This window comes from Acanthopagrus latus, chromosome 5, assembly GCF_904848185.1.
Source record: "Acanthopagrus latus isolate v.2019 chromosome 5, fAcaLat1.1, whole genome shotgun sequence".
NCBI classification, from domain to species: domain Eukaryota; kingdom Metazoa; phylum Chordata; class Actinopteri; order Spariformes; family Sparidae; genus Acanthopagrus; species Acanthopagrus latus.
In genome coordinates this window covers 2,346,241-2,368,989 of record NC_051043.1, presented here as the reverse complement: position 1 = coordinate 2,368,989, position 22,749 = coordinate 2,346,241, and the positions used below count along the sequence as shown (strand labels likewise).

General features: G+C 41.4%; 1 protein-coding gene and 1 long non-coding RNA gene across 3 annotated transcripts in view; one reads left to right on the top strand and one right to left on the bottom strand.

The window, feature by feature from the left end:
• Window positions 1-936: 936 nt before the first annotated feature.
• The window catches only part of traf2a (Tnf receptor-associated factor 2a), a 28,500-nt gene continuing 6,687 nt past the window's right edge, over window positions 937-22,749 (top strand). The window contains exons 1-9 of one of the 2 annotated variants that reach the window (XM_037098937.1): window positions 1,281-1,468; window positions 4,294-4,372; window positions 5,064-5,162; window positions 7,353-7,514; window positions 9,243-9,317; window positions 9,450-9,524; window positions 11,812-12,294; window positions 12,720-12,897; window positions 13,037-13,185. In XM_037098937.1, coding sequence (XP_036954832.1) covers window positions 1,281-1,468; window positions 4,294-4,372; window positions 5,064-5,162; window positions 7,353-7,514; window positions 9,243-9,317; window positions 9,450-9,524; window positions 11,812-12,294; window positions 12,720-12,897; window positions 13,037-13,185 — 1,488 coding nt within the window. Of the gene's footprint in view, window positions 1,469-4,293; window positions 4,373-5,063; window positions 5,163-7,352; window positions 7,515-9,242; window positions 9,318-9,449; window positions 9,525-11,811; window positions 12,295-12,719; window positions 12,898-13,036; window positions 13,186-22,749 lie in introns of both variants that reach the window. The other variant, XM_037098939.1, reaches the window with a different exon arrangement.
• Window positions 20,607-22,684, bottom strand: LOC119019944. The gene is made up of 2 exons (XR_005075194.1): window positions 22,382-22,684; window positions 20,607-20,772 (listed from the first exon to the last, which is right to left on the bottom strand). It is a non-coding gene; the product is annotated as an uncharacterized LOC119019944 (long non-coding RNA).

Sequence of the window (22,749 nt, the reverse complement as noted above, 5' to 3'; positions counted from 1 at the left end):
TGTCACAAGGTTTCCAGATATCCAGCTCAGAAACTAGTGTGACCAACACAACACAATGGAAACAAATGGAATGTTGCTGGTGTTCATGAAAGTACTGAAAAATTGTGTTTTGACAACTGATCAGTTGTTGGTTCTTGACCTTGGAAACTGGGTCTACACAGCACAAGCAGATGGAGATGCCGGCACCAAGGATGAACTGTTAATACAGCATGAATAAGAAATCAAAAAAAAATGCTTATTCTGAATTTGATGCCAGCAACAAAAATTATTAAAACAGTGTAGCTCTCCAAAAACACTAGTTTAGAGCATTCTTCAGGTTCATTGGTTAGAGGTGATGGCATGTGTAACCTACACCTGCATCTGTGAAGACATCATTAATGCTAAAAGGTACATTCTTTTGTACTACAAAGACAGGTCAACAGTATGTATAGCAAAAGAGTGCAAGTATTAGATGGACCTGCCTGTAGTCCATGTATGTGCTAGAAATAATACCATTAGTGATAAATGCAACATTATGTATTATATGTTTTGTATAGTGTAGTTTGGATTAACCTTTCATTAATTACCCAAACAACTGCAATTAGAAATGATAGTGCTGCCACTGCAAAAGCTGGGCTACTACAGGGCTCCTTGAACATGCCATAGCTAGTTCAGCCAGCTAATTCAATACCCATACTGAAGGAGAAGTCACTCCCATCTATCATTTGCAAACACATAGTGTTACAAACAGGGGCCACTGGTCTGATTACTGATTTCTAAAATGGGCAAATATGGATGTGGGGTATAAACATTTGTTTTGTCTGTGTAGTGAACACAAGATCCCGTTCACTACATTACATTACACATCCCAAAGCCTATCACAAAAACAAGCCCGCTTTTATTTTGAAGACAGAGTGAGTGTACTGGCTAACTTGCTGCAGCTGTGGTGTCATGGTGTCCAACCCAGCGCAGCTCGCTTCCTGGTGATACCACGGGATGATACTCTCTTCGATGCCCTTCTCTCCGGCTTGCGGCGCCTAGCGGTAGAAGTAGTAACCTACAAGTGAACATAGCATCCTCAGCTGTCACTTTTATCACATGAAAGCGCCTGGTTTCACTTGTCTGTTCATATGAAGATCATTCATCGTTATGTGTTCTTTACATATGTAGGAATACATATTTTAATGGGTTATATAAGAGCAATGAGTCACTGCTGGCGATTAATTCTAAAATTACGTTCAGCTTTGTTTGCTGTCTTGAACACACCCCGCTGAGTACCCCGATATTGTTCAAGGGGAATAATGGCTGCACAGGAACCGTCTCCACCATCTTCCCTGGAAGGCAACAAACCGGGCTTCCCAAAGAAAATTCTGGCCAACAGTCTGGAAGACAAGCATCTGTGCAATTCGTGCCAGAAAATACTGAGAAGGCCGTTGCAAGCTCAATGCGGTCACCGCTTTTGTTCGTTCTGTTTCAACAAAATTGTGAGGTGAGTAGTGTCATGGTTGCCAGCGAGCTAGCTAGATGTGTAGCCTGTGTGAGCAGTCAGAGCTTGTCACCAATGCTCCCTTAAAGGTTGTTCAATTTATGGCTGTACGTCCTGCTTATTGTCACAGGTAAGGCTGTGTATAACTACAAAGACAAGTTAGGCTGTGAAGACTGTAACGACCCACTGTAAAATTCGGCATACAGGTCATTCAACAGTCACCACTGGATATTAATGACATCTCAACTAGTGTGATGGGTTGGCCAGGTGTCCTCGTTGTGAAGTCCCGTTAACCTCTGCCAGAGCAGAAAGTGCAAATGTCGATGTTTTAAAGATGACTGTGTTGTATAAACCAAGTGTGAGGTCAGTGTACAAGCCAACTGTACGAGAGGCTCCGGTAACTGTGAAGCCTTTCCAGTTTATTCCTGTCACTGTGTACACTTTACCGTCGACACCAAACTGGGCATTTTCTGATAGGCGTTAAGACTGACCTGACTGACAGACCTGTCAGGAGTCTCACTGTCTGTGATGTGTGTCTATATAAGTATGTAGTGCAGTACAGAAGGCCTATGTGATTACAATACACACAAACATTAGATAGATAGGTAGGTAGGTAGGTAGATAGATAGATAGATAGATAGATAGATAGATAGATAGATAGATAGATAGATAGATAGATAGGATGAACTTTCTCAGGTCCCACAATCGAAGTGTTATAGATTTTAGGGTAACTCATTCAAGCTGGTCTACATTTGGCCAAAAAATCCAGTTGCTTTAGTGTAAATCCAGTCGTGATCACTTTCTATTGTAGCTGCGACCCTGATTACAGAACCGACGATCTTACTCTCCTTCGTTGATTGTCCTCTTTTTAAATCTAGACAGCAACTACAGTATGCTCACATAATCCACATTGAGAAAAGGAACTAAAGTCAGACACTCCTAGCTACATCAGCGAAGCTGAGGTGAAGGAAAAAATAATATTTTTATGTGGCTAAGAATCAACCTGACATGGACATGACACATCTCCAAAATGGTAGAGGATGTTTAGAAATAGCTGTACTTGTAGCTCTACTTCCTAATGAAATTTAAGAGGAAACCTGGCATGGTTCAACACAGGCCAGGCCAGGAAGGCTCTACAGCGGGTGATGAAAACCACCCAGAACATCACTGGTACTGTCTACAGAGCATCAGTGACCTCTGTGAAGTGAGATGTCTGCATAGAGCCCAAAGATACTAAAAGACAACACCCAACCCGGACACAGTCTGTTCACCCTGCTATCTGACAACAGATACAAAAGTATTCATAAATAATATATATTTTTTATTTTTACAACATAATTTTATATTGTCAGCAGTGTAAAGGAACTATTGCAAACATTTTGTTGTTTAACCCTGTATTGTATTGTGATTTGATAATGAATCTTCTATCTTATATTCCTAAATAAATGGATATTTGATAAAATCCCCTCAATTAAGCAACACACAGAAAGTCAGTAATAGTCCCATCTTATAGTGCTGGCTGGATTCTGGGGACATGTCGATGTTAACAGGGGCTTAAAAGTAACTTTTCTCCAGGGGCACCTTGGTACGGTAATCTGGTCATGTAGTATACTGAGCAGTATGGTAACTGATTACAGACCAACTGGATATAAACAGGGATTTACAGTAATAAGACTAATGCTACCAATATAAACACATAAACACATTATTCTTGTGTTTTCACATCTCTCTCAGTAATCAGTTTTATTTCTGTGTATGTCTCTGTGTTTTTTGTTATGTGACCAACTGCTACAATAGACAACTTGGAGTTTTACCAAATTATTTCCTGAATATCTGTTGTATGTTTCAACATTTATTGATTCTAGGGAAGGTTCACTGCGAGCAATGCTCTCTTTATTCCTGAATGCCCTGATCACATTCACACAGTTACACATTCACACCTGGAAGCTGCTCAGTACAACCACAGGCTGATCTGTGGCCACTGAGCAGCTCCACTGGTGTGGTTGGGGATAAGTACCTTCCTCAAGGGACATTTAGTGGTGATAATGGGGGTGGGGCATTTTCCCCACCCAGATTTATCCTGTAGGGATTGAACGGCTGGCCTTTTGGTCAGAAGCTTGCCTGTTAGATAAAGTGGCAAATAGACAAATGTATCTTTATAAGTCTGTAAATGTAGCCATTATTATTACTTTGCAGATATTTTTTTCTCAATAAATTGTTCAGCAGACTTGTCTATAAAATATCAGGAACATTTTCACATTTTCCACAGCTATACAGAACAGTTTTGTTCTACAAACAGTTTAAAAACAAACAAACAAACAAACAAACCAACAAACCCAAAATGACTTAATGGCTTGATCAGTGAGTAATCGACAAGCTGATCTCAGCTCCCTATCATTCACTCGCTGTATTGGAGCTTTCAACTACATTTCACTGTCTTCACAGTAGATATCACCTTGAGTTCAGATCCTAGGGTCAGGAGTGAACTTGATGGACTTAAACACACACACGCATGCCGCACACACAGACACACACACACACACACACACACACACACACACACACATACACTTAGAAGAAACAGACTCCATGAATTAAATGTGATGACAGTTTTCTTTGAAAAGAATGTTAAGATGACAAGTTCTTGAAGTTAAAGATGATGGAATACAAAATAAATACATTGTCTTTGCACTGTTTTCAATTGAATAAATGTCAAGTAGGATTATTACATTCTGCAATTGTTTTACAAAGTGTTGGTATATTAAGAAGCAGTTTTGTTGGCTACATGGTACAGTATAACAGTAAATATGTGTTTTCCTCCATTCAAGTTCTGGACCACAGAAATGCAGCGCTTGCATTAAAGAAGACTTATTTGAGGAACCCACCTCCATTCTCAAGCAAGGTGGTGTAAGTACATTTTTTATGCTACATGGTATCTTTTGCCCACATTTTATTATGCCCACAATAATTTTAATACAGCAATATTATGCTCTTAAGATCCCTAGTTTGTAAAAGCAACATGTAGAAAGTGGCATTTTGTGTGAGTTGGCATCCCCCACAGTTTCTGAATGTGACGCCACTGTGGTAAATACAAAATCCAGGTCAGTAACAATTTGTCAGACACCGTTGACCCTATTACACCCTAAGACACTGTACATTCAAATGATTTTGAAGCTGTTCTTTTAAGGTAAGTTACGTAATGTTGCTTCACCATGATGATGAGTCGTTATTTCAGAGAGGAGTTTGGACAGGTTTAGTATTTTTGGTTTCAGGTGTGGAGAGCCAACATTTTCCTGGATGTGAAACGTGAGAGTCTGCACTATAACATCACTGTTTGTTTTCAGAATATAGTGCCAACACAACATAAAAACTTTGTGACTGCTCTATGACTTGTCAGTGTGGACAAAAGATGGAAAAGCTATAGTTCTTTGTCCCTCAAATGACCACATGTGCAGCAAATTGGAGCCAGGAGAGAAAAGTACACTCCAAGTATGCTGATCCTCAGTAAACTGATCCTTTGAAATACAGTCCCCTTCACACTGTAACTGTAGACACAAACCAGACCACAACTGACAACAACCTCCTTTTCTCCATGCAGGCTTTCCCTGACAACGCAGCTCGGAGAGAAGTGGAGGCCTTGGCAGCTGTCTGTCCAAATGAGGGATGCACATGGACGGGAACTATCAAAGAATTTGAGGTGCACCAGCATGCAAAGCAGCCTGGGAAATGAATACCTGCTCCCAGTCATATTTGGCCATTTGAGACTGTGGAGTGGTTTGTGTGTGTGCCTGCGGTTTCACAATTCTTGCACTTGTTTATATGTGCCATCAATGATAATGATAATGACTCTTTACTCAAATTTCATAGAGTACAATACAGTATATAATCCATAGTTTTATCTTTGGTTTACTGTAGCAGAGTTGGATTAATTTACTGTGAATGCAACGTTCTCTGCTGGTGCTAATTCACATTAAAATGTTTCACTGGTGAAACACAGTGACTTTACAGTGAAGGGGTCACATGAACCCAGTGTCCTGTATGACCACAGTCGTTCAGCAGAAATGTTTGTCAGAGGATCAGTTCTAAATATTTCAGGGAATAATGGAAGAGTGAGGAGCATCCACAGTGAGCTGTTTGAGGGAATATAGACCTGGTATCAACATCTGTTCTGAGTGATCATCTCAAGTGACCCCAAGTGATCTGATCTCACTCCCTCATTCTATATGCATGTAAACACGTACATCAGTGGAACAAATGGGCATGTTTTTTACTCAAAGAAATATCTTTGTGTATAACTTTTGTTGATGAAGAAGAAGAAGAAGGCCCAAATAGTTACGAATTTGTCATACAGCGTATGACAGCGCTTCTAGAGTTTCATGCAGCTGAAAAATTCACAAAACTTTATTGTGTTTCATAAACGGGTGTTCGGACGTTCTCCAAAAGCGTCAAAGAAGTAGCCAGATTGATTCATGTTTACTGTATTTGTAAAGTAGGTAATGTTTATTGTCAATAAAAGTAATTAAATACATTGGATGTTAAATAGTGAAATCAGTATAAATGGTGTGTTCAAACAGCTGCTAAATGCTGACAGGTAAGATGCTGTTTAGACACAGAAGAAGACAGGCTGGTACAAGTTTCTCCCCACTCACGACTCTTAAAATCATGATTTATAAAGGAGTCTGGGGATATTGTGGTTATTAGTTGGATCAGTTGAATTGGCAGGTTAAGAGAGCCCAAACATGGAACAACTCCATGGACATCAGACAGTGTGTAATCTATTCTACCTGTGGTTGTGGCTTCTTCTTCTTGTTTTACAGGGGATATCAGTTGTGTTGGTGGTCTTTTGATGTGGCCTGGGACATACGCATACACACTGCGGAAAGTACTTTGTCAAATATGGCCCAGACCACCTTGAATGTGGTCTGAGCCCCAAGTGATCACTCAGGACACATGTTGATGCAAAGTGTGAACAGCCTGTTAGAAGCAGAGCTTGAGGTGATAGCCTCCACACCTCCAACTTGTCAGCATGGGACCAACTTCACTGTGCCCTGCTGTTCTCTCTGTGCAGCTTTAAATCAGGATGATTGTGGATTCCTTTAAGTTTGTTTTGCTGCAGTGGAAACAGAAACACCAGCTGCTCTTCTGTTTAAAGAGTGTTTATTGTAGAATAAAATTGCACTTGCTATCACCGTGGCAACTGCTGCTGTGGTTAAATTAATCAAGACACCAATCAAGATCCTAAGGACCAAATGACTTCATTTGTGCTCTTAAAGGTTCACCTTGGATCAGGTGTGTTCTTGCTTGGTTGGAATGAAAACCTGCAGCCACATGGCCCTTTACTGGATCAGCTTGACACCACTGCCATATACTATCGACTGTCATCACCTTCATGATCAATATGACAAGCAGCAATGTGTTGTTGCTAAAGAGTCAGTGGATCATGAACAGATCTGAGTATGTGAATATAATGACAGTATAGATAGATAACATAACGACAGATGTCGTGGTTCGGTCTTTGGGTGGTGTACATGAATGTGTGTGTGGGTGAGGATGTGTCGGCAGGGGCTGCCCATGTTTTGCAGAAAGATGTGTCAGTGTATTGCTAGTATTTCTATAATTCGTTGAAATGATACATTTAAAGACATCACAATGAACACTACTGTCATCACGCTTCATCTAATATAAGCACACTTTGGACTGTGTCTTCTCTGCACCATGTCTACTTCTTACTAAAAGTTTCTAGCAGTAAATGTTTTTTAGATTTTATTTTATTTCATTGTTTTGCAGTGCACAGTTGTCAGAAAAAACACACCAGCACCCGCGTTCATCCATTAATAATTCAACATTAGATAAAATGTTGAAAAGTTTATTTGTTGGTCGCTTGCAGGCTAACCATGAGGGCAACTGTGACTTCATGATCATCCTGTGTCCTTCCTGTAAAGAGTTGATGAGAGCCAACGAACAGGAGCGCCACAACGAGAGAGAATGTCCAGAGAGGACGCTCAACTGCAAATACTGCAAAGAACCCTTCCTGTTAAAGAACATCAAGGTCAGATTTCTTTGTTTTATTGAGGTCAAGAACTGTTCAGACATTGTGCTTGTTTAAGACTTTCAGGGATATATTGTAATGTACTGTAATGTACTGTAATGTTGTAGCATGATACGTGTCAACTTTAGTACAGACTTATAGATACTGATGTTATGAGCAATGTATGATGATACATTTCTGTGATTAACTGTTGTACAAGGTACGAGCTACATTTATTGTCTTTTTTTGTAATCACAATGGTTTAAAAAAACGAAACAATGTTGAATCCTTCGAGTCCTGCTGCATCCATTTTAGACAATGGGGTGTTGAGGATGAGCTCAGGAGTCTCACAGCTTGGGGAGTGAAGCTCCTCTGTATTCTTTTGATGTGGCAGCAGATACTTATGTATCTTTCGTCAGATGGCAGCAGTGTGAACAGACTATGGCTGGGTGGGCATTGTCTTTTAGTATCCTTTGGGTTCAGTGCAGACATCTCGCTTCACCTATGCTTTGTAGATGGTACCAGTGATGTTGTTTTAATCACCTGCTGAAGATCCTTCATGTCCTTGGTCATGCATGGACTATGACAGTTTGTGATGTTTCCAGTCAGAATGCTTTCTATTGCTCCTCTGTAAAAGTTGACCATAATCTTGCTCCAAATTTAGTTTTCTTTAAAAAATGTTTCTAAAATCAGCTCCTTGGATTTGCTGACATTGAGCAGTCGCTCCCAATATATACTCATACTGGGAGTGCAATGTGAACAGGAGGGGGCAGAGCACATAGCCCTGGGGGGCCCCGGTGATGAGCACTAATGTAGAGGATGTGTGACTACCACTTTGTACTCTCTGGAGTCTGCTTGTGAGGAAATCCAATATCCATTTATTGTCTGTTCTAAACTAGAGGTCACTTATTGGCTTTCTCAGGCATTCAACCATCAATTGCCATCCTCAGAATCTGTAACTTTCTTAGTCATAACATGATGTAAGGACTGAGCTTTGGTTTCATGATAACAGGTGGTGCTCTTTCTCCAGTTGTCCACTGACTGAATTTTCTGTCTTCACAATTTGTTGTATGGTTTGTATTTATTGCTGACTCCTTATTACTTGAAAACACTGGCTGGGGCTTTACATTATCCAAGTTGTATCCTGTTATCATCGTTACAGGAGGGCTGACCAAAGCCCCTGTCATTTTACACACTGCTGTAATTGCTTGCTCAGATTGCTAACCCTTTTCAGCCTGGGAGGAAGAGTTTAAAATGTGAGAATGTGAGGCAAAGATACTGCATGATGTAAACAGGAGTCCCTGTGACTCATCTATCAACACAGTCAGCAGATGGAACTGAAGGAGCAGCTTTGACATACAGTTTATTGAATATTGGAGAGTTTTTTGTGTCTTGATGACATTATTATTTTCGATAACAGCCGGTGAAACAGACAGAAATACGGAGAAAGAGAGGGGATGACATGCAGGAAAGGGCACGGGCAAGATATACTCATCTTTAGACTCAGCATCACTTTTGTTTCTTGCAAATGTTATCTCTGAAGATTTTCTTTTTTTTTGAGAGAGAGAGAGCGAGTGCTCAGAGTGCCAGACTCTGACAGACTGTCATGCGATGACATTTGAGCATAAACATCACTTGTGTATATAACTATAATGCAGGTGCAAATGTGAAGGAATCATACCATAGGCAACTGCCCCAGGATGAGATGTTTCCCTCACTTGAAAATGACTCTTCTTTTTTTGTTTTTAGGCCCATGATGAAATCTGTCCAAAGTACCCAATGATATGTGAAGGATGTGCAAAGAAAAAGATCCCCAGAGAAAAGGTACCCTAGATATTTTTTTTCAAGTGATTTTTCATAATTCTGTTGAATTGATCTCATTTACCATTTAGCTAGGGATCGAAAGCTACAACATATTCTATAGATCATTGGCTTCTTCAATTTTTTGTTTTGCAGTATGTGGACCATATTAAGTTCTGCAGTAAGTTTAAAGCACCATGCCGATTTCATGTTGTTGGCTGCGATACGTCTGTAAGTAGACATTTTTGTCATAATTTGCTATATGTGTAACAATGGCTAATGTAATAACTTCTTGACTATGTAATTACTTGGAAAGATCGAACACATTTTCTCATGTATAAGATAGAATGAGTTTTAAGTTTACTGAACGAACATTTTCAGAGTGATGAATAAAGGTGCAATGTGTAAGGACCCTGGCAAACAAATAGGGTATCACCATAATCACCACCGACTGCTGCTCACTATACTTTTTGCAGTCGCTATCTTTGGCTGTAGGTACTAGCTGCTGTAAGCTAGTAACTCAGTTAGCCAAGCAGCTAGTGGCCCCATTTGCTAATTAGTCTAGAGCAACAGCGGTGTGTTGGTGTTGACACCGTGTGCAATGGAACCACGGTCAGTAGCTTCCCTGTGAACACGGTCAGATCAATGCAGCCTCTGAGTCCGACGGGTGCCTGTTTGATGACAGGGATACAGGCACAGCTGGGTGGGGGGGGCAGAAAAGATGTGAAGCAGGAGCAAGAGGAATGTAGTACTTGTTAAAACAGTGTAAAAAACAAACCAAGACTGTTTGGCAATTAAGCATGGTCTGAGTAAAGAAAGAAAGTTGCGTTAAGATAGTGTGCGGTTGTATTTTCTGTTTTGATAAGGAAAATGGATGCAAGGGTATTTCCTTACTTGACCTTAGTTTATTTTGTTGACTGAAAAAGGTAAGAGAGTTTGTGAAATGTAGGAATTTGCCTTGTGTGTACTGTGAGCTGAAACTGAAGGAGCTATCAGACTATCACCTCTTGAGGTACAAAGTGTTATTAGGAGAGAGGACGGGACAGGGCTAGCTGGTTAGCATGCTAACTTCAGTAGACATTTCTGCAAAACAGTACATAGTAGTATTTAACATAACATCAGCACTGGTGTTTCTTCACACTCTGTTGATAATGTTAGTTCACTTTTTGAGTGTTTTAAACTAAAATTCTGACCAAATCTTACAAATTGCACCTTTAACTGAAACATGATTTTTCTTAAGATATTATGATACAAATGAATTATGTTACATTGATGGAATAGTCTTCGTAACATTGACAATATTTCGTTTATTTGCCAAGATATTACATTATTCAACAGATCTTATTGTCATGTCTGTAAATCAAACCTGTGTTGTTCAGTATGAAGCCCTTGGATGTCTGAGTGTGTTTGTATGGATGCATAATGCCTATATAAAGTATTCACCTAACCTGGGCTTGTTCTAAGTTACTGTTTTACAGGGCTGCACAATTAATTGAAATCACAATAGAAATTTGGCCAAGACCAATATTAAAATCACAGAAGTTTTTAAAAAAATAATAAATGTGTGACAAACAGCATAATCATGATCACTGCAGTGCTGCATTGATGTCCTGGTCTACAAATCTTGTTCTCTAGATGTTAGAAAATACGTTTGTTTGGCTCGGACCCCAACAAATGTCGCATTATCATGACTGTAATAGTTTCGTTCAGTAAAGATCAAAACTGTCACTTCCACTAATCATGAGTCATGGTAGCAACATGGCTACTGCTTTTTGCTTGGCTACTGTCCAAAGCAAAAAACAACCATAATGATCCAAACCTAGAAACCCTGATCCCTGCTTTGAAACACTCGGTTGTTTCAATGAGTTGGCAAGTTTTGTTTCTTACTGATGTAATGGAAGGAATGCTGGTTTTGAACTCTCTGGTTGTCTCACGTCCTTCTATTCTTTGCCTCTTCCATAGGCAAGTTACTTTAACCCTGACCCTTGAAAACAAAGAACCTTCATACTGTCATTCATCCTCTAAAAATTGAAAGTGAGGTCTATCAGGAACCTACATGTGGATGGTGTCATTTCCCTACTGCCATTACATGTTGCAATCAATATTTATGCAGATTGTCTGTTGCCAGTTTAACCTGAGGTCATCTGCATTAAATGTGGCATGTCTTCATTTAACTTAAAAATAAGATTTAGAAATCTGTCACAGTAAATGGGTTTGAATGCTTAGGTTTTATATTTGTACTACATTTGTTTGATCAGTTTCACATCCAAGATTTATTTTATTTTGTTTGGTGACAGTGTGGTTAAGCAAAACCTAAAAAAAATGAAAGAGGTGAATACTTTGTAGAGTGTATTCATTATGAGCTCCATTCTTTCGTTGCTGTATGCTTTTACAATTTTCTTCTTGTGTCACACAGTTTTTCATAAATCATTAAATGTAATTTGTTAGTTTGAAATGGAGGAGGACTGTTGTTTATGTTTATAATGTGTTTCTTTTTGTATCGCTCTTTGACACAAAGGTGGAGAAAGAGAAGATCCATGACCATGAGCGGCAGTGTTCATATGAGCACCTTAACCTTCTCCTGCATTTCATCATGGGCATCAAGGTGAGCCTGGAGAGCTTGCAGCCCCAAAGCCTGGATGTGGCCAGCCACAAGCTGCAGGAGCTCCACCAGTCCCTCAGGGATCTGGAGCTGAAGATGAGCCAGGTGGCGGGGGGTGGTCTAGCTCCCGTGCAGGGTGCATGTGCCCCTACCCTTGCCACCTCCTTCACCCCGTTACCAAGCACTTTCGGTGCTGCCCTGGAGCTTCAACTCCAGAGTGAAAAGACCAAGGTAGCTGAGCTGAATCGGCGCTGCCAGGAGCTAGAGCTCAAAGTGAGCACTTTCGAGAACATCGTATGTGTCCTCAACAGAGAGATGGAGCACTCTTGCACCACCATGGAGGCCTACAACCGCCAACACCGACTGGACCAGGACAAGATCGAGATCCTCAGCAACAAGGTAACAAATGTGACATGACCTGTGCAGTCCAGCTGTGTTTTTCATGAGATTAGGTTGCAATCTAAATGATCTTGAAGGGAAATGAGAATATCAAGGCACCAAAAATTTCAGGAAAATTTCAAAGGATTATCCTTTTGCATAACATCACACAAGATGTTTTGAAAAGAAAAAATAAATTCATGAATTTGTCTTTGAAAACATCTTGTATAATGTAATGCAAATATTTTGTAAGTGATTTTGTAAGTGATCATATCAACACGATGTTACCTACATATATTGAGCTCAAGGGAATAATTGCCTAAAGCTAGCCGAGGTGATTGTTCATCATATGTGTTACATTTCACAACAGCAGTCTATTCAGGGAGCTGCAGACTCAAAGACAGCTTGCAAGTAAACGGTCTTGTTCATGTGTTTCTGTGATATAGGTTCGTCAGCTAGAAAGGACAGTGAGTCTGAGAGACCTGTCTATTGTGGAGATGGATGGGAAAATGAGAGAGATGTCTGCAGCCACATATGACGGCATTTTTGTCTGGAAGATCTCAGATTTCACCAAGAAGAGGCAGGACGCTGTGGCTGGCAGAGCCCCCGCTATGTTCTCTCCTGGTAACAACTTCCTAAGTCTGACTTCTGTGTTATATTCCCCCCAAATTAAAGCATCTGTTAATGATTACTGATTTTAATATAATTTCTGTCAAAGAGGAAAATATGTCATTACCCCTTATTGGTCTATAATGTTTTCCAGCCTTTTATACCAGTAAATATGGCTACAAGATGTGTCTGCGGATCTACTTGAATGGTGACGGGACGGGCCGTGGCACCCACTTGTCCCTGTTTTTTGTGGTGATGAGAGGACACAGCGACGCACTCCTCAAGTGGCCTTTTAATCAGAAGGTAACATTCATATATATGTGTGTGTGTGTGCATACAGACACACTGAACAAAAATGTAAATGTTTGTTTTTGCTCCCATATTTCAAGTTGAAATAAAAGAAGAATTTGAGCACAAATTTGTTGAAATACGTGTTCGTGAACAAGATAATCCATCCACCTTACAGGTGTAGCATATCGAGATGCTGATTGTCACTGTAAAAAGCCACTCTGAAATATGTAGTTTGATCACGTGGCACAATGCAACTATCAACTATGGCAAATAGGCTTCAATGCCTAGCAAAGTCTGCATAAAAGCAGCAGCCAGTACTCTGCTGTTCATTTACATTATATCTATGTCATTTAATCTTGTCTAGATATTTTAATAGATACTTTTAAATTGTTGTGAAACTGTTGAAGCTGAGTGTTATCAGTCAGTTTCAGCCAAGTCAGCTGTGGCAAATCCAGCACATACTGGCTAGTCACTATAGCGTCACCAGCAGCGTCAAGACAGCCGAACAAAGACTGTCAAAAAAAGACTTAGGGAGTCCCAGTCAGGACATCAAACTGGAGAAGATTCCACAGGAGACCCATTGCTCGATGCTGTAACCCAGCCGATCTCTGCTACGCAACATTCTCCACTGGCACTGAACTTGAAGTACTAGAGGGGCTATGAAACTGCCAGTCTGCAGTTGAAGGCGGACACCATTTCAACCTATGCCTCCCTGCAGACTCTTCACTTCCTGGCCCTTACAGAGACCTGTATCCCCCCAAAAAACACTGCCACTGCAGCTGCCCTCTCAACTGCCCACTCATTCTCACACTCCCTGAGACAAACATGTTGAGGAGGAGGAACTATACTCATCTCACCCATGTGATCTGCATTTGAATTCCACACTGTCTGTAGCTGTTTTTACACAGAGCAATAAGCCACCAATTGGCCGTCCTTTTTGCGGCTAGGTCCACGGATTTAGACAGAAAGCGGTAAATTGGGGGTCTGTTTTGGTCCCGCCAATTTGACGCCTTGGAGGGTATGCTTATTTCTGCCTCCATTGCTATCTAAATCGGAGATGTCGATGTGCTGGCAATTGTGTGAGATAGGCGAAGGTGTCGATGACCTGCACTGTTAAAACCAGGAAACGGCTGATCACAGCAGTCAGTCCATCACTTCATCCGCGAACGTCTAGATAAGCAACTGGAAAGCCGCTGAGATCCGGGAGTTGCTAGCGTCTCCTTGGTCTCTGTAGTTGTTTGGTAGTGTCCGCTTGTTGTTGTAGCAGCAAGCTACGAATCGTTGCTACTTTCAATTTAAAAAAACCCCGCTAAGAACCCAGTTCTAAACTCCAATGGGGGGCAATGTAAACTTCTTATTTTGAAGACAAATCTGTTGTCACTGTTCACTGCCCAACTTTCTGCTTCACGTCACGTCACATGTTTATGCCTACCCCAGTGACGGCCAAGTGGCAGCTTTTTGGAAAAGGAGGAATATTACACCTCCCTTTTAGAAAGACAAGGTGGCACATTGCCACCGTTACCTTGCAGCAAATGTGCTGCTTTTTCTATCTAAAAGGAGTTCTGTCACCCTTCCATCCAAGATCAACATTGTGGTGATCTATTGCCCTACCGATCCTCTCAGTGACTTTTTTGATCAGATCGACACCCTCCTAAGTTGCTCCCGTGATGAGGGTACAACACTCGGTAGCCTGGGTGACTTCAGCATCCACCTAGAGAAGCTGCACTCATCTGAATTCATCGACTTCTTCTCCATATTTTCTTCTCTCCCCCTCCTTCCTCCCTCACTGCTGATGACTTTGCAACTTTCTTAACTAAGAAAGTACCTCTCCTAACCCTCACCTCTGATGGCCTTACCTGTTTCAGTCCTCTCTCCTCCGAAGTTGTAGGTGGCATTAGATCTACAACCGTCGTCCTGTCTCTCACAAAACGACCTCCTTGACTCTAATCTGTCGGGCTTCAGGACTGCTCACTACACTGAGTCGGCCCCCCCTCACAGTGACTGAGTCACTCGGTGCCACCAGAGCCCTGTCCTTCTCATCAGTCCTCATTCTCCTCGACTTATCTTCTGCATTTGACACAGTCAAGCACCAAATCCTCCTCTCCATGTTGGCTGAACATGGCATTGCCGACTCTGCTCTATCCTCGTTCACATCATATCTGACAATTCGTACCTTTCAGGTCATATGGAATGGCTCCTTGTCCAAACCCTGCTTTCTGGAAACGGGTGTCCCTCAAGGCTTAGTATTTGGACCCTTTTCACTATACACTTGACCACTAGGCTCTGCAATCACATTACATGGATTCTCTTACCACTGTTATGCAGACGACACCCAACTGTTCCTCTCTTTCCCCCATCCTCTGATACACACATTGCAACATGCATCTCATAGTGGCTTACAGACATCTCTGCTTGGACAGCTGTGCATCACCTTAAGCTCAACCTTTGTTAAACTGAATTCCTCTTCATCCCGGGGAAAGACTGCCCTTGCATGGACCCGTCATTCACTGTTGAGGATGTCATGGTATTGCCTTCCTTGACTGTGAAGAACCTGGACGTAATCCTTGACGCTGGACTGACCTGCGCCCCCAACATCACTGCTGTGGCCCGATCCTGCAGATTTGTCATCTTTCCTCATGTAGGACGCAACACAACTACTGGTCCTAGCACTGGTCATCTCCCGCCTGGGCTACTGCAACTCTCTCTTGGCTGGACTCCCAACCTCTTCGACTAAACCATTTCATTGTATCCAGAACACTGCAGCGCACTTTGTTTTTAATCTACCCAAATTGTCCCACGTGACCTCCCTCCTCCGTGACCTCCACTGGCTTCCTGTTGTGGCCTGCATCAGATTCAAGATGATGGTGCTGGCCTTCAAGGCCGTCAACAGAACTGCATCCATCTTCCTCCAAACACTGGTCGGACCACATGCACCCACTCTCCATCTTTCGCAAAAGACTCAACACTCATTTGGTTAGACTTCACCTCGAAAAAATGTATATACACTTGTATGTGTTCTAATTCTCATTTTCTTTTTTACTTTATCAGTGGTGATATGTTGTGGCCTCTTTCTTGAGACACATTTACTTATTGTGTGTCGCTTTGGACAAATGCATCTGCTAAATGTAAATGCAACAGATGTCTCACATTTTAAGGCATGCTGACTACAGTACATTCTACCGTCCTCACAATTGCAGAGTATGCGTAACCATCTTACCCTAGAACCTCCACATCCTTCTTCTTCACCTGCATGATCATCTGATTGCCTGACTACAGTTGTTTAGCTGACTGCTGTCGTTTTTGCACAACCAAAGAATTTCTGCAAAAACTGACTAAAGTTTCCTGACCTGACTGTAGGTTGTCATTACAGATGTGTCTAGAACTTTGGAGAAGTGTTCTTTACATGGATAAATCCTGGTTTACAATGAACTGGGCAGATGGCAGTCGTCGTGTGGTCAAGTGGTTTTGTTAATGTCAATGCTGTGAACAGAGGTGGTGGTGGAGGGATTATGGTAAGGCCATTGAACATGGATTGTTGGATTCTGTACTTCAACTCTTGAAAAATTGGAGCAAAACAAAAGTTTGTAAATATGTCTGTATGTGTATACGTACATATGTGTATATATAAATATATTTGTATTTATACGTATATACATTACAGTCACGGCCAAAAGTTTACATCCACTTTTAGAAGAAGAGAAGAACATGTATATAATGGCAGTCGTCAGTTCCAATGATCTCTACAGCTCTCATTTTTCTGTGATGAATGACACACAAACTACTTCATCACAAAAAACATTCACGAAGTTACAGGTCCAAAGATCAACTGTACAAACAACAGTTAAGTATAAAGTGCATGGCACAGTGGTGTCACTGCCATGATCAGGAAGAAAACACGATCACCCGCTGCTGAGAGAAAATTGATCAGGATGGTCAAGAGTCAACAAAAAACACCAAAAAGCAAGTCTGCAATGAATTAGAAGCTGCTGGAAGACAGCTCTCAGTGTCCACAGTCATCAACATGACATCAACATCAACATGAGAGGCTGTTGTGTTAGAAAGAAGACCTTGCTCCAGACGTGGCACCCTAAGGCTCAACTGAAGTTTCTTGCTGATTACATGGACAAAAAAAGCCCTCTGGAAGAAAACTCTGTGGTCACATGAAAAAAGAGTTACATGAAATACGCTATATTGCCAAAAGTATTCACTCACCCACCCAATTAATTGCATTCACAGAGCCCTGTAATGGTTGGACCAAATGTGTTCGCGTCTTCAGTACTGGCAAGTCAAGGGTAGCTTGATCAATGAAGCTGCATGATTAAATCAACCGAAATTCTCCTTTAATACAACCTGCACAAAGGAACTGCTATCCCTCAGTTATAAATAGGTAATGTCTAAAAAATGTAAACATTACACAAAGTGCAACATCAATTCAGTTAAAGATCTATGTCTTTATGTTGAGGTTCTTGTGCAAAAGAATGAGCATATCAACATGCTCTGGATCAAGAGAATGGCTGGCACTCACAATGTCACCTGCAGTGGAGAAGACTGTTTCGCTTGCTATGGAGATGCCAGGGACACAGAGGTACTGTTGTGCAACCTTTAAAATGTAGGGGAATATGACCTGATGTTCTTTCCACCAGCGGAAAGGATCAGCATCCACATTAAGGCCACCAGCTGCTTTGTATGAGGAAACATCTTCCTCAGTCTTTTGGGGAAATGCTTTGGTCTGCTGCTCTGTTTTGAGAAGATCCCCAATAACTCTGACATGGCAGTCTTCTTTTGAGGAGGGGATACTGATTTTGCCTGGTCTTGCTCGTTGCTTAGGCCTTCTTGTACTGCTTGAAACTGTAAAAGGAAAAAAAAATCAGTTATGTCATTTTAATTCACATTATGAAAACAAACAATAACAATATATATTTTAAAAAATTAATAATCAAATACCTGATGCTCTATAATTTCACTTGTGACATCCTTGTAGACTTGGTCACAGATGGCTTCATCAAGAATGGGTAAAGACTTGAACCTTGGGTCAAGGACTGTGGCCCCGTGCAGGTAGTCTAGAAGATCTGGATCAGTGCATCTCTGCTCCAAATCACGGGTGACTGCTAACTTGGCCTCCCGGATGGTTGGACTGTCCTGAGGATCTGGTGCCATGGATTTCAGTGTCATTGTTTTGAGTGGGAGAATCATGGGTGAAGTGGGAGTTGATTCACTGCTCATCAGAGTTGTCATTTTCTTGAGAGGGTTAAGCAGCTGGATGAGTTCCTCACTGTCAGTCAGCATGAATATGTCTCTCACAGACTTTTTCACAGCTTTGTCAAATATGGCATAGTAAATGGCTGGTTGTTGCTCCACATACCGTTCAAGCATGTCCTGTACTGTATTCCAGCAGGTTGTGACATCATGGATCAGTCTGTGTTGTGGTATGTTTAACATCAGCTGTTTGTCAGCCAGAACTTTGTGAGTCGTGGTACTTTTGCGGAAAAATGTCACCACTTTTCTGACCTTCCCTAGGAGGCGTGACACTGAGTTGAGGGACACAACTTTCTTCACTGCAAGATTCAGGCTGTGTGCAAAACAGCCTATATGTGGTCCAAAGACATCTGTAATACGGATGGCATTCACAATGTTTTGTGCATTGTCTGTGGTTACAGGAATGGGGATATTTGCTCTCTCTATCTCCCATTCAGTAACTGCATGCACTAGTTCTTCAGATGTTCACTTGGGTGGCTCTCATACAGTGGATGAGTCTGCAGCACAAAGCCCCTCATTTCCCAATCAAGTATGTAGTGTACAGTCACTGTCAGGTAGCTTACTGTTGCACATGAGGTCCAGCTATCAGTAGAGAGAGCAAGGTAGTGTGCTTGCCTCAGTTCGTTTTCAATATCCTCCCGGCATACCTCATAAAGTTCTGGGATCACTTTACTACTAAAATGGGTGTGGGAGTGTACATGATAACGAGGTTCAACTGTTTTAATCATGATGAAATCCGGTGTCCTCAACCACTGACTACGGCTGCATGTCTTTCGCTATGAAGGCGCCCACTGCTTTTGTTATCGTTTTGTGTTTTTCGGAGTTTGTCGCATACAGCTGTTGGAAGGCTGCAGCAATCGTCGGTTGCGCTCTGTTAGCCGCCGAAGCTGACACCGACCTGCTCCATGCTGCTCCAAGTGAAAGAGACGGGTGATGGTGATGTAGGTGAGAGAACATATTGGTCGTGTTACCTGCTACGTATCCGATGCTTGCAAAGTAATGCTTGCACACTGTGGTTTGTTTAGTGACAGTGCTTTTCCCGTTCTCATCATAATCAATGCTGAATCCAAAATAATCCCACACCGATGACGGTGCCTCTTCAAACTTTATTTTTTCTGAGTCTCTTTCACTGAGTCCCCGAGTTTTCCAGGAGCCAGTCAGCGCTCCTCAGTGTTCAACATTTGCATGCAGAGCGCTTATTGGTTCCTCGGAAATTCAGGGATGTTCTGATTGGCTCTGAAGCTGGCATGAGCAGCGCATGGCACTGAGCCTGAACAATGTGCTGCACTCATGCCTCTGCTCCTGAGGGGATCACACAGCATGTGTGGCTGCACGAAGTTTTGAAAAAGTTTTGTGATGGGAAATGTAACGAAAATACCGTTGTTTGCCGTTGTGCATTGAACCGAACAGGGCGTATTGAACGGTTCGGTAAAATACCGAATATTGTTGCCTCCCTAATCAGAAGTGATAAAAGAATGGCTGAATCAGGCTAGAATGAAGGTTTTGGAATGTCAAGTCCTAACTTGAGACCCATCAAGAACATGTGGACTGAGTTGATGAAAGAAGTTCATGCCAGGAAGCCAACAACTTTAGTTTAACTTAATGAATTCTGTCGAGGAGTGGTTAAAAATTCAGTCAGAGGACTACCAGAAGCTTGTGTATGGCTAGCAAAAGCACCTAAAATGACCAAGGCACATTTAACCAAATATTTGAATTACTGTATGTATGTTTAGAAATTTAGATTTGAACCAAACTTCATACATGTTTTTTGTGACAAAGAGGTTTGTGTTGCACTCATTCATCACAGAAACATGAGAGCTGTGGAAATCATTGGAATTGAAGACCTGAAGAGATGTAAACTGTAAGGTATCTTGATTATAAAAAAAAAGAGCTTTGACATCCATGTTTCAGATTCAGTGGGTTGTGGTTTTCACAAATATTTTTATTTATTGGAATTACTTTTAATATGTTTCCATTAATAGGGATCGACGGCGATATGGATTTTTTAGGACTAAAGCCAATACCGATTTTTTTTTTCCATCAGCCTTAGCCTGTGACCGATGCGGACTGCCGATTTTCTTGAGCCGATATTCGGAGCCGATACTTCTTTTGCTCCCTCAATTTACATAATAGAAATTACACAACGATGATAACAAATGTTATGAGTCTCAATTTTTAAAAAAGGAACATTTATTGAAATTATAAAAAAGGTGAGGTAGAACAAGTAAACAATATTTGACAAATATTAAAAACAGGTGAGGTAGAACAAGTAAACAATATCCTTTCCAGGAGTAGGCTCTGTGAAATGCTGTCACACTGGATTGGTTTTCTGCTCTGCCATTTCTTTTAAAAAGAATAAACAAAAACACAGATCAGTGTCAACCTTGTGCAAAATAAAATGAGCATGTCTTAAGGGGGTTACACACATTTTATAAATCTTAAGAGATTTTTCATCTGTAGAGCCCCCCACACATTAAAAAATCAGCTTTGATCGTACTGTGTGTGGTGTGCTCCGATATTCTCAGCACAGGACACCACACACATGAAGATTATCTGTCTCACGGCCGATCTACAATCCTGTCCCCCCAGCCACAAATATCGCGCGATCAAACGTGATCTACAGTAACCAATGGCAACAACCCCAGCATCACCGGGCTCTTCATGAATGAAGAAAAGCATAGATTGTATATAAAAGGGTAAATAAACATTTTGAAACATGAAAGACATTGAAGACATAGAGGAGGAAATGTGAGCTTTTCTGACAACACACAGTTCTTGCATTGCAACGGTAGCACATAACGGTTAACGTTAGCGCCAACTCTAAACCCATTAAAAACACTGAAATTGCTGATTCAAACAACCCCATAAGAAAAGTTAGATCTCGCCTCTGTTTTTATTTACGTCCGCTTCCGTGTTCCTCAGTCAGCTGGTTGGGTACCTTGCGTTTCACGTAACGTTTCACGGAGTAGTGACTCAGGAGTCGTCGGCTTTCCCCACATACGAAGATTTTTCGTCGTAACTTTTGAATAAGTTTAACATTTACGATTGTTGGCTGCGACCCGTTTCCAAGCAAATTATCGGGACAAATTGACTCTTAACACACCACAGACCACAGGATAATCGTATAGGATAATTTTATAAAACATTAGATATGATCTTCCGTGGTCAGGAAGGGGTAAAATCGGAGCAAAATCAGCCCGATTATCGTTATGTGTGTAACCCCCTTTAGGCTACTATGCCACCTAATATGCAAAGACAACACAGTAGTAGGTCTAAACAAAAATGTAAAAGAAGCTGCCAGAATGGCAACCCCAGAACATAAATTAGCAGTTTAATAACGGGATGTCAGATGCGCATTAAGCAACAAACTGTTCAGGTTTCTGTTCTAAATTGCATCAGAGTTAACAGGAATAAATATTCAACCAACTATAAAACTGTTTCTCAAAGTTTTAAAAGCTCTCCTTCAGTCGGCGCAGCACTCTCATATATCGCTGTGATGCGTGTGTGTCCCACTGAGTGAGATGCACACACACTCATGAACTTCTGTTCGGTAACTGACGCTGACTGAAAAACTTCACCACAATTGAACTGGAGGGAACTCCACTCCGAGTAGGGAGAGAGAAACACACAGACACATCCAAACCTCCAGCCAGGTGGTCGCTAAATAAAACTGCGACAACACCACGGAACAACATCGGCATTACCTAATTCTATGACCAGTGTTCGTAACAGCGACCGTATGAATACATATAACCACAATGGCAAGCAGTTTTATAGCGAAGGCATTCGGCATTCCCGTTTACCATTTGGACCCACAAGCTTGCTTAGCTATAGTGTCAAGCAAAACACATATAGCGCATGCATTTGGCATTCGTGTTTCTACTTTCAAAGTCTATGGCAATATTTCAGCTAAGTTAAACAGTAAAAGATGCTTTGAAAGTTTAAAACTTACTGTTGTGTTGGAGAGCAGGCTTCCAGCTTTCTCCCTGTGGGTGAGGGGCTATGCATGGTCTGCACATGCACTGCAGCGTCTCCAGCAACATGGAGCTGCCTGTGGACGCCTGTCTGTAAATAATGCCGGATCGGCGAACGCAGCAGCCCACATCAGCCGATGCTGATACACTTTAAAAAAACCCTGCAAAAATCGGCTGATAAAATCGGCCGGCCGATGTATCGGTCGATCACTCTTCGTTAATAATTTGAAATGCATTTGTGATCATATTATAACTAAAATCTTAAAATTTCAACAAATTGCAACTGCATTAGTGAGCAGCTCAGTTATTTTATCAGAGCAGATGTAAAGCTGTTCTTCTACCATCT